The sequence below is a fragment of the Hevea brasiliensis genome, chromosome 16 (assembly GCF_030052815.1).
Source record: "Hevea brasiliensis isolate MT/VB/25A 57/8 chromosome 16, ASM3005281v1, whole genome shotgun sequence".
NCBI lineage: Eukaryota > Viridiplantae > Streptophyta > Magnoliopsida > Malpighiales > Euphorbiaceae > Hevea > Hevea brasiliensis.
Genome location: NC_079508.1, coordinates 44,331,032 through 44,343,665, shown reverse-complemented (window position 1 = coordinate 44,343,665; position 12,634 = coordinate 44,331,032). Strand labels below are relative to the sequence as shown.

The 12,634-nt window shown below is 29.4% G+C and overlaps 1 protein-coding gene and 1 pseudogene across 1 annotated transcript; both read right to left on the bottom strand.

The window, feature by feature from the left end:
• Positions 1–9,744, bottom strand: part of LOC110647725 (probable terpene synthase 8) — a 39,285-nt pseudogene extending 29,541 nt beyond the window's left edge.
• Positions 9,721–11,054, bottom strand: LOC131174627 (probable terpene synthase 8). Its single transcript, XM_058138383.1, has 5 exons — positions 10,972–11,054; positions 10,342–10,549; positions 10,143–10,282; positions 9,847–10,065; positions 9,721–9,748 (listed from the first exon to the last, which is right to left on the bottom strand). The coding sequence occupies exons 1-5, from the start codon at positions 11,052–11,054 to the stop codon at positions 9,721–9,723; spliced, it is 678 nt and encodes a 225-aa protein (XP_057994366.1).
• Positions 11,055–12,634: the final 1,580 nt, after the last annotated feature.

The window sequence follows — 12,634 nt, the reverse complement described above, 5'->3', positions numbered from 1 at the left end:
AGGTTTTGGAGCTTGGGTGAGTGCATCAATGGAGGGAGATGGGGAGAAGTCACGTTTTGGTGAAGAAGAAGAAGAATGGCTGCTGTAATTTTTGGTTATTTGGTCTTCATTTAGTCTCTTTATTAGTTAGTCAAATGATGGCTTAATTGTGATTGGTCATAATTTATAAATGACATCATCAATATGTCATAAATGAGCTTTTCTTTGATTTTTCTTTTCTTTTCTTCACTACTCAATTTCAATTTAATTTCTAGTAATGTTTATTCATATTTTATGTCATATTAATTATTTACTTAACTGGACAAGTCGGCCAAAAATCACCTCTGAAGGCGAAATGAACAAAATGCCCTCCGTTTGGCTTAACGGGTCAAAATTGTCTGTACCGATTGAAAAATTTTTCTAAATATTTTCTTGGCATTCTAATGCCATAGGAATCTCAATGACCCTTCTTTGGAGTCCCAAAAATTATTTTATGAATTTTTCCCCGGGTCTAGGGCTCCTCATTGCGAGAACCGCAACTTACCTCTGGTTACCCATCGCTTGGGCACAGGATCATTTGACATCTTTGCATTTTATTTCTAAAATTTTTAATAAATTTTTATTATTAATATTTGAGTTAATAATGGTTCTGACTTTAGTTTAAATATTTTTTCGGACGTTCTAGCTGTCAGGACCGACAGATCACGGAGCGATGGTATGCGGAGTTGCTACGGGGAGGGTGTTACAAGAAGTTCTCCATTCCACCTATGGGACAAAACCGTGAGGCTTATGGCCAAAGCGGACAATTCCTCTAGTGGCTGGTTCCCGATCGTTACAATTGGTATCAGAGCGCTCGCGTGCCTCTTGGGCGATGTGGGGCAAACCTCAGCGAGGACGCTGAGTCCCGAAAGGGGGGGAAATAGGTCCTGCGAAAGGATGATCCCTTAGGCAAATCCCACATCGGCAAAGCACGGAGATGGTCTTGGGCTCAAAAGTAATGATATATAAGATGGGGGAACTAATCACTAGAGGCGCCTTTTGGTGGAATGGCCTGGAGAGTTGGAAGAACTCCAGGGTTAAACGTGCTCGTTTGAGAGAAATCCTAGGATGGGTGACCTCCTGGGAAGTTCTCCATTCCACCTATGGGACAAAACCGTGAGGCTTATGGCCAAAGCGGACAATTCCTCTAGTGGCTGGTTCCCGATCGTTACATAGCTACTCCAATAACTAAGTTAACTCATAAGAATAAGAAGTTTGAATAGAGTAATGAATATGAAAAGAGTTTTCAGAAGCTTATGTATACATTCAAGTGTTAAAAATTATAAAGCACTCAGATTTTTTTTTTTGAATTATTTGTGTCAGATTTTTTTTATATAGTATTTATTTGATATTACATCAACATATTATACGTATTTGTATATATTAAAAAAATATCAAAATTCAAAAACTTTTGATATATGTGATAAGTATAATTTTTATTTATATTAATTATATCTTATATGTACTACTTATAAAATAAATGATTAATTTTTAAAAAAATATATAGTTCTTTAATTATATATATATATATATATATATATATATATATATATATATATATATTAGATGTTAATAGTTAGAAAATAAAATTTCAAAAATTTAATTAAATTCAGACTAATTGTTGAAAATTTTAAAATTAAAAATTTAATTGAGTTTAAAATTAATTTAGTCGTAAAATTAAATCTTAAAATAAAATTTAAAAGAGAAAAATATGCCATTATATTTTGATGAAGTTGAATCAAACCTGCATAAACTAAGATTAAGTAAATTGAATTTGTAATCCAATATAAGTATTATTATTTTTCTAAAAAATATAATTATAAAATACAATCAAATAAATTAAAGACAATTATATTTTAATAAAAATATAATATTCACAATTATAAATATTTTAAAAAATAATTAAAACTAAAATTGATGTACAGGCAATGTATTTATATATATATAAGTGGGAGGGAGGGATATTAGAACTGCCAAAAATACCCTTAATCATTTACATTATTTACAACATTATAAATTTTAATGCAACTCTAATATTAATCTATCCATAAAAATATAATTAACTGAAAAATGTATATTATTAGTTGTTGAAATAATAAGAGGGGAAAAAAAAATAGAAGTTTTGCTTTAACTATAATTCTTTTCTTACTTAGAAAGTAATGTAAAAGTATTTAAAAGTTTCTATTTAAAAATCTAAGTCTATTTTTTCAAATTGAATATTTCAATACTTATACTTTTAAACTAAGTAAAACTTTTTTTTATAAAAAATAAAATTTATTTTCACACATTTAAACATGTTATTACTTAGTTTAACATTTTTTTTAAACTTAATTTAACATGTTATTAAGAAATAAACATGATTAAGCCATTAAAATGCTACTATAATTATTTATGTTAATTGCATTTTAATTGAAATACCGGACAACAATACTGAAATGATGAAAAATGTGAAAAAGAAATAAAATTGAAATAATAAAATCGGAGAACTGTTAGCTTTCATATAAGAAATTAAACTTTACTTTAATTGATATTATTTATATATGAGAAAGACGGAATAATTTTAACATTATAAAATTATATGCTTCAAACTATTATTTTAATTTAGATATAAATATTAAATCTAATATGATATATATATATATATATATATATATATATATATATATATATTAAACTAATAACATACAAGGACACAATATTAGATTAGTTAAACTTCAAATTCAGATAAATCTCTCTCATAATTAGATTTATTTCACATAATTGGATTTAAAAAAAGCTAAAAATTAAAGACTTCTTAATTTTTAATAAGAAAAACAAATAGAATTTAAACATTCATATGAATTACTATTAACAGAAGTTATTATTATTATTATTATTATTATTATTATTATTATTATTATTATTATTATTATTATTATTATTATTATTATTATAAAATCATCATGAATTAAAAAATATGAAACATATATATATACTTTATAAATTAAAATTTTATTTAAAAATATAAGTGAAAAATTATAAATCGGTAAAAAAAACAAAATTTATTATCTATAAGAGAAGACAATAAAGTAATAAAACACATAATTACATATTAATTTTTTTTATTGATAATTATAAAGTTCCTATACATATATAGAGTCTATATGAAAAATTAAAATCTAATTAATTTATAATTTTTCTAGAATATTTATTATTTATAAATAAAATTCCCCAGTATCATGCTCAAAATAGTTAGGATTTTCAAAAGAAAATGTCATTCTTTTGATGAGAAATAAAATGAAATATTTAATTGTATTTAATCTTTATTGGTATTTATTCATTCTTTATTTTTATTTATCTGATAGTAAAAAATACATTAACTAAATATTATATGTTAATAAATCATAAAGAATAATATATATTATATGTGAGAAAAATATAAAATAAAATATTTCATATTATATATAAATAAAATTTTAATTTACATTTTATTAATCTATTTAGGCGTAAATTAATTACTGTTGATCAATATTAAATATTGATTATGTTCAATATATTTTACATTATAGTGAACTTAAATATTTTTATGTTAATAATAAATTATAAATGCACCTGCAACATGTGTTTTAAAATAAATAGTTCATATAAATGTATTTAGATAGTAGCATCCAATATATAAAACCCGAAGTTAAATCAAACTTGATATAAAAATTATTTTTTAAGTGCTTTCGATTCTAATTTGGTTCTAGTTTCAATTTTGATTTCGATTCTAATTTGACTCGATTATTTGTTCCTACATTTAAAATTGCAACTTGATTACATTCCTTTTAACAAAATAAAAACAATTATATATTTATAACATCAAATTATCAATAAAAAAATAATAATACCAAATCAAAATGACATAAAAATACTATTCAATTCTAATTAATTACATTATCCTAATTAATTGTCCCACGTAAAATAAATCAATTGAACATAAAAGGCCAATTACTTTTGGTAATTGGTAATTATATTTAAATTTTTTAATTTTGGATCACATATCGTAATAGCCAAACTTCAAAATCAATTTTGAGGATATTTGAAACACAGCTCACTCAGTTTTATATATATATATATATATATATATATATATATGTATATATATATATATATATATATAATCTTATTAAAACTAATAAAATAAGGAAAAATTTAGCAAAATAAGCCAGACTAAACCATGGGCAATAGACCAACCCACTACGCCCAGATTAAGGGACAGCTCGCTCAGTTTATTTTGATGTTTCCTTTACAACACAACAAATTCAGTTCCTCAATCCATTCTTACATTGAAAATGGATCAACCAATAATTTTGTGACATAATCTTTCGCACTTGATGGGTTGGTGTAGAAATCAAGGAATTTGTAAAGAAATTCTGACATGCGTCCAAAGTTGAGAAAATAATTGAGAATAACATTTGAGTGAAAAATTATTCAACAGATTTAATGTGTCACTGAATGATGTGATACACTCAATCAATAATAATAATATGATACATTATTTATATTATTTAATAAATAAAATTAATATATTTAATATTTTTATTCACTCAGTTAATATTAAAACTTTATCGGTAACTTAAAATTCACTTTCTTATTCAGAAAAATAAATAAAAGCTGATAGTTAGCTTTTACATTCTCTCATTCAGCACGACACATATTTTTAAAACTTTTTCATAACAGCACGTAACCTAAATATGCATAACAAAAAAACAAAAAACATAGGGAACTAAAAATCTAACCACTGCAAAATCAAATTCTTAAGTGCAGGTTTTTTTTTATTAGTGGAAGCTTTCTCAAATCATACTATGGATAAACAAAAAGGCATGCCTCCATATAAACTTGTATATAAATTTTGATTATATATTAGCCATCGGTATTAATTACATAAATGATCTCACTTTTATTGATTATTTATATACTTACATTTTAAGAATTGAAACAAAAAAGAAGAGCTTTGTACTATGATGGTACTCTTAATATGAATATATAGTCAAAGAAAATAACATCTCAAAATATAATTTTGAAGTCCAAGCTATGTTTAATTAATGAATTAGAAATTTTGCATTAGGAGAAAGTGGAATTATGATGGTAATATCTGAAAAAATTTTAATAATAAACTGAAAATATATTCAACATGGTTTGGCGAGAATTAATTTTTTATTAATCCTCATGCCAATCTGTTATAAATAATTAGTATATTTGGATTATGGTAATAATAGTATATATCGAATTAGTAATGTGAAAACATGTTGATATTTAATTCTTAGCATCTAAGAGATATCAAAATTGGCAGTTAAGTGTTTGTGGGCTTTTGTTAGTTTTGTGCGCATGGAAAAGGAAAATCAATAAGCATGTGCTTTGATAAATTATTTTTTAGTATTATTTTTTAATTGTTTGTTTTAACAAGATTCAAAATTTGAATATAATCATTAATAATTTAGTTTTGTTTTGATCCATCTAAAGTTCTGATATTTCAAAATATATTTATAATAACTTGACTAACTCATTATTAATCCCTTCTAACATCTAAATTATGTTGTCAGTAGAGGATGTTTTCACTTGGCTGCTGTTACCTTTTAAGTCTTCTTTTTTGTGTTTTGTCCTATGTAGAACTAATATATAGGCCTAGTCATGGATAATCATCATCATATTAGTATAGGCCTAGTTACGATTTATTTATTATAGAATTTGTATTAATATATTTATTATGAGCTGATTATTATATGAATACAGGTATAATTATTGAAAGTGATTGTGAAGTAGAAAAGGATAAGAATGATATTGTTAAAATTGATGAAGATCTTTTTATAAAACGACAAGTGAGTAATGATGATAATTTACTTGGAAGAGTGGTTTCTAATGAAGAGGAAGCATTTGCTTTGTACAACAATTTTGCATTGGGAATCGGTTTCAGCATTCGTAAACGGAAAGTTAGATATAGTGTTGGATCAAAGAATATGAAACAACATGAATATGTTTGCTCGAAACAAGGTTTTAAGTTAGATGATATTTCTTCAGAAAATAAAATGGTGAATAGGTTGGATACTCGAATTGGTTGTGAAGCTTTTATTCATTTTACATGTAATGGTCAGGCTCCAACTGTAATGGCCCGGCCCACTAGTGATATTGTCCGCTTTGGGCCGAAGCCCTCACGGTTTTAAAACACGTTAATAGGGGTTATGAACCATCAACTTATAAACCCAGCATCTCTCCCGTGTTTTGTCGATGTGGGATTTGCCTAGGGTGTTACAATCCACCCCCCTTATGGGACTCAGCGTCCTTGCTGAGGTTTGCCCCACCATCGTTCAAGGTTGCACGCGGAGCGGCTCTGATACCACAAATGTAATGGCCCAGCCCACTAGTGATATTGTCCGCTCTGGGCCGAAGCCCTCACGATTTTAAAACGCGTCAATAGGGGTTATGAACCATCAACTTATAAACCTAGCATCTCTCTCGTGTTTTGTCTATGTGGGATTTGCCTAGGGTGTTACACCAGCAATGTAGACAATTAGTGACCTGTGGCCATGTCTTGTCAGTAAAATGCAATCAGGTAGATAAATACTGTGTAAAAAAGTAAATTATATTGATTCAAATTCATAAGATTTTAACTACTTCTGTTACACAGGCCCTAAGGCAGTGCCCCAGTGATTCCATTGGACATGGCGAAGAAGCTCCTGAAAGATGGAAAACACGTCCCTCATCGGAATGGGAGTGGAAAGAGAAGATATATAAAATGAGGTAACTAATCATTAGAAGCACCTTTTAGTGCAATGGAATGGAGAGTTAAAAGAACTCCAGGGTTAAGCGTGCTCGCTTGAGAGAAATCCTAGGATGGTTGATCTCCTGGAAAGTTCTCTACTTCACCTATGAGACAAAACCATGAGGCCTACGGTCAAAGCGAACAATTCCTCTAGCGATTGGAGCCTGACCATTACATTACAGTTGAAAAAGATATGTGGAAGGTTACTCATTTTATCCCAACACACAATCATGAGTTAGCATTAGTAAGAGAAAGGCATTTGTTAAGGTTAGGACAAATTATTTCAAATGCTAAAGCTGCTGTTATTAATACAATGATAAATGCAAGTATACGTACAAATGATGCATTTTCTTTTTTAAGGGAAGAACATGGAGGGTTTGAAAATATTGGATTCGCAAAAAGAGAATGTTATAATCATGTAAATAAGCAGAAATTGATGAAAATTGATGTAGGGGATGCTCAAAGTTTGATGAACTATTTCAAGCGAAAAAAAAGGCTGAAGATCCCATGTTTTTTTATACAGTGCAAGTTGATCAAAAAAATTGCATGACTAATTTTTTTTTGGAGAGATGGGCTAGCAAGAATTGGTTATGATTGTTTTGGAGATGTTGTGAGTTTTGACACTACATATAGGACTAATAAATATAATATCATTTGTGCTCCTTTTGTAGGTGTTAACCATCATTAGCAAAATGTGTTGTTTAGTTGCGGTTTTTTACTAGATGAGAAGATTGATTCCTTCAAGTGGTTATTTCAATCATTTTTAGAGTCAATGGGAAATCGACCTCTGATCACTATCTTTACAGATCAAGATTTTGCAATGTCAAATGCGATTAAGGTATTGTTTCCAACTACAAATCATCGTTTATGTTTATGGCTCATTAGCAAAAATGCTCTTTCCCATTTTGGAAGTCTCAATTCCAATCCTGAATTTCAGAAATTATGGAAGAAATGTTGTACTGGTTGTGAATCTGTAATAGAATTTCAAGAGACTTGAGATGAAATGATTAGAAGATATAATATTTCAGACAATAATTGGTTCAATCTTATGTATACAGCTCATGAAAAGTGGAATACCATGTTCACTAAAGGTAGTTTCACTATTGGGATAAAATCATCTCAAAGAAGTGAAAGTACTATAGCAAATATAACAACAAGCCTTACTCATTTTCACTTGCATACGAGAACATAGTTGCAGGTTTGCGTTCAAAGGAGTTAGATGAAGATTTTCATTGCAAGCATGGTAAACCTATTACTGCAGTGAAGTATAGTGGTATTTTAGAGCATGCAGTCAAAATTTATACATGCAAAATGTACATGTTATTTGAAAAAGAGTTTCTTTATAGCCTTGCAACCTTGCGGAGAGAAGTAACTAATGATGGATTATTTTGCACTTATGAAGTGAAAGAAGAGGCTAATGAACGAGTGCACATGGTTCATTTTAATATACTTAATCATCAAATTTCATGTACTTGTAAAAAGTTTGAGTCAAAAGGGATTTTATGCTCTCATGATTTACGAGTTTTTAGTGTGAGAAATGTGACTAGCATTCCAAATCAGTATATTTTAAAGAGGTGGACAAAAGAAGCTAAGAGAGGAATGATATTGTATGAGAAAAATATTCATTTTCTAAGGAATAAAGAAGAGGTGGAGCTAGTATGGCGTCATTCAATGATGCGTATAGCTAGCAATTTGATATATAAGTGTCAAGGAAATGATAGTACTAGACAAATGTGCCAAGAAGGTTTAATGAACCTTGATGTCAAACTTGATCATCAATTAGCAAGGTTAAAATTGGGTGAAGCTCATGTTGATGACAATGATGACCATGGTAATGTATACGACTTAAATTATTTTATTTTTATGGTAAATTTCTGACTCACTTTTTATAATTGATATGTTGTTATATGTTTGATCTGGTGCACCAAGTCATACCTGTGACTTGGTACACCGAGACTATTGAATAATTTCCCTGTTTGAGACACTTCTTGGCTTAAGAAGTAGTTCCTTATTTGTGTCCTTCCATGCATTTACAAATATTTTATCAATATCCCTAACAGCCTCCTCTCTTGACACACCAAATTCTTTCATGTAGCACTCCACACTTGAAGGAGAGTATCCCCGCTTTTGCTCCTCCTTTATTGTGCATGATATATTATTTCAGTTTAAAAAACAAAGAAATCAGATCAGGAGAATATATTTTTTAGTGCTTATATGCATGCTAGAATTTTCATATATATATATATATATATATATATATATATATATATATATATATATATATATATATATATATACACGTGTGTGTGAAATTAATGATACCTCGTGGCCTGCTATGTCATTCTTCAAAGTTCCAAGTAACTCGGGAGAGTTAACAATTTTTGGGTTATCCATACCATTTCCTTGATCCCTATATCCTTCATTCCAAGGAGGAATGCTGAAGCAAGGACATCACAAGTGCTTACGATTAATCCATTCTGTACATAATCATCGAATGCTGGCACATAACCATTTTTTGCCCATTGTGCCTCAATTATGTAGCCTCTTGTCAATTTTTTAAACTAATAACAGAGGGGAAAAAAAGAAAGAAATCAGTTACACATGTTAAATGGGGGAAAAAAAAAATAAAGCCATTCAACTTGAGAATTTTTTTTTTTTTAAACTATGCGGGGCAATTACGCAAACTCTTTTCCATGAAATATTAAACTAATTGCTCAAAATCAAGGGTCATCCAATGTCTATAAGCGTACTATCCATCAAAAACTATCAAACTAATTAATTAAATGGAAAGTATTATCCAGCAAATCCTACCATCTCCTTGGCATAAGAGGTTTGGAAGAGCTTCCTTCATTGCCATCATTCTCCGTCTCTTCAAAAAGTTTCAAAAAATTCTTATAAAGATTTTTCATGTACCCGGGTAGTTAATCATCAATACCATCAACATTGCACCTGAAAATTTGCAGGAAAAAAAATGGTTGGGCTATATTCACTTTTGCATATATGGTGATTGAAATTTTGTTATGTATTCCATGTCAAGTTCCTATAACCTTTCAAATGCGGCTGTAAAACGATAGAGCTCATCCAGTGTTCCATATGCGTCGTACGTGTCATTTAGCACTGTCTCCACTTGCACATACTTAGCAATCATCAACCGAGAAGCACCAAACTGAGGCTCGCAAATGCTTCCAAGTGCCCATACATAGGCCTCCATAATTCTATCTCTTGTATAAGGATACTTGTGTGTAACATTCAAGTCTCTCGACCACCTGATAATATAACATAATTCAATTTATGTTAAATTTATTAATCTATACCCTGTGTGTGCATGTGAAACAAAATTTACCTTGAGAGAATGGCTAGCTCTTGTCTATATAATAATTGAATTCGATTGTAGTCCAACTTTGCAAACTTCAACAGGGTTTCATTGCGAGACTCCTCTTTTTCGTAAAAGGATATATATTGATGAATCTTAGTCTTTCCATGCTTTGATGGATTGGCCACACCAGAGAATTCTTTATATGTTCAGCAAGATGGGGGCTTGCCTGCTCAGCTAGAGTTTCCAGGTATTGCTTTGTAAAAGCAAGGGCTTCATCTAAAATATCTTCTCCATGCACACATAGAAAGCTAGCTTCGTATAAGCCAAGGAGGCTTTTCACATCATTGGTGATGGCTTTCTTGAACCCTCCATCATTGTCTTTGAATTTGTTAAAAACATCTGATTCATGATGATCACCCACATCACATATTAATCTTCTTAATATTGACAATATTTATATACAGACACTCACCACAAGTCACTTTAGGACCATGTTGTCCTAAGATCCGAAATAGAAGTCCCGCAACGTGAAGGTCATAGTCATTTTCATGGAGGAAAGTGGGAAGAGCAATGAAAATATGGTTTCATTGTTCTTCAATTTCATTCTCAAAATAATATGACACTCCAAGGCAGCATAATATATCAATAAATTCAATATTTTCGATTAATCCTCCTGTAGATTGCATTAATATATCTTTCACCTTTTCTTTAAATATTTCCACCTCTTTAGTAAGCGATTCAAACTCCTGCACGGACATTTGTTGAATGCCAATTTAACATCATGATTAAAAAGAAAAATACTATCTATTAATTATAAATATGATAGAGATATGCCGAATCTTGGAAGGATAAGGACGCAAAAGAGCAGCACCAAACGCTGGAGGGAAAGTTTGCTGATGGACGAAAATGGTCTTGCTCAATTTTTGCTTGAGTGGCCATTTTCCTGCAATGCACCTGCTTGCTAATTAAAACAATTGATCACTTGCTTGTGCCTGCCCTAAACGGAGAAAAGCAACGCTATTTATAGAGAGAATGCCAACATTTTTTAGTCATTTGTCCGCCCATAGCTGTCATTGTCAGTTTTTAGTTTTTTTTTTTCTTTTAATTTTTTAAACATTATATATATATATATATATATATATATATATATATATATGAAAATACAATCACAAGGAGAAAATGTATTGAAATTGTGGGAATTAAATAATTAGGTTAAAAGCTTAAAGTGGAAATTACAAAAAATATCATGTGGTTTCACTTGTTTTTAGTTCAAGATCCATAGTTCATTTTGTGACAAAATGGTACCTTGAGGTTTTACACTATTAGCAAACTAAGTAAATTATTTAACTCTTGAAAATAGTCAGAATCTGAGATCAATTCCTTTCAAAATACTATGGAAAAACTTATGCATTTGCTCTTTGGAAAGGTCTATTTGTTAGTTTTAGTATTTTATGATGGCCAAGTCTCTAGGCTAGAAGAATTTGACACGATGTCTAGAAGTGCTAGGGAGTTTGGGGTGGAATTTCAGTGATGTTGACTACCGCAAGTGCATGAGTCATTCAAATAGTGTAAAAAAATATATCGTTCCCATGAAGAGTTGTGTTTTCAATTGAATTTTTGATGTAAAATGAACAATGTTAAAATTGTATTTTAATAAAATAAAAAAAGAAATTTGGAAATTTGAAGTTTAGGGTATAAAAATGTAAGACTCAATTCAAATAACGACTAATTTAATAATTGGCTAAATAAAGAAATTGAGAATATTAATGATGAAAATTAATAAAATGAGATTAAACTAAGCACTAAAAAGTAAAATTCAATGCAACAATTGTAAAAAGATGATTTCGGAGTTAAGAGTTCATATTCAAGTCAATTTGGGATTTTCTTAGCTAGCCTAATCTATGAAATTTATGGATTTAAATGCGACCAATTCTAAAATCCTTTAAAATCTCTTTCGAGTGAATTAAATAGTGTTTTGGTTAATTAAATCATACTTTTGTGGAGTTTAAAATTAACCAAGACCCATAAGGTTCTTTAATCAATCTATTAAACCCTCTTAATCCTTAGTCTATTTCTAGATCTAAGCTAATTAAGTCTAATTTCTTTATTATGTATCACTTAGTCTTCTCCTTTCAGTCCTTCAACCAAAGATTAAGAATATAACTTAATAGAGCCCTACTAAGCATGTAAATAAGCACATAAGAAATGGATTAAACCCAATAAATTTTATTAAATTGGGACTAACCCAGTTCAGTCCTAAAAAATAACTCAAATATTGCATCCCTAACTCCAAAATCAAAGAAAACTAATCACAATTTATGTTTAGTACAAGAGATTTTGTGTAGAAGAAGAAATAAAACATAAAAAATAAACTAAAACTGAAAAACTTGATATTTGGCATGAAAAAACTGTAAAGAAGAGCCAAAATCTCAACTGGTGCAAGAAAAATGGGGTTCTTCCTCTTTTTGTCTCGTTCTTTCTCAAAAAATTTCTTCTTATTCTTCTTCTTCTTCTTCTTT

Excerpts from the sequence above, each read along its gene's own strand:
- LOC131174627 (XM_058138383.1), bottom strand. The coding sequence starts at position 11,054 with ATGGCCACTCAAGCAAAAATTGAGCAAGACCATTTTCGTCCATCAGCA. Across the intron at positions 10,066-10,142 it reads GAGCTAGCCATTCTCTCAAG|GTGGTCGAGAGACTTGAATG; the intron begins GTAAATTTTGTT and ends TTATATTATCAG. Across the intron at positions 9,749-9,846 it reads TTTACAGCCGCATTTGAAAG|GTGCAATGTTGATGGTATTG; the intron begins GTTATAGGAACT and ends GCAAATTTTCAG.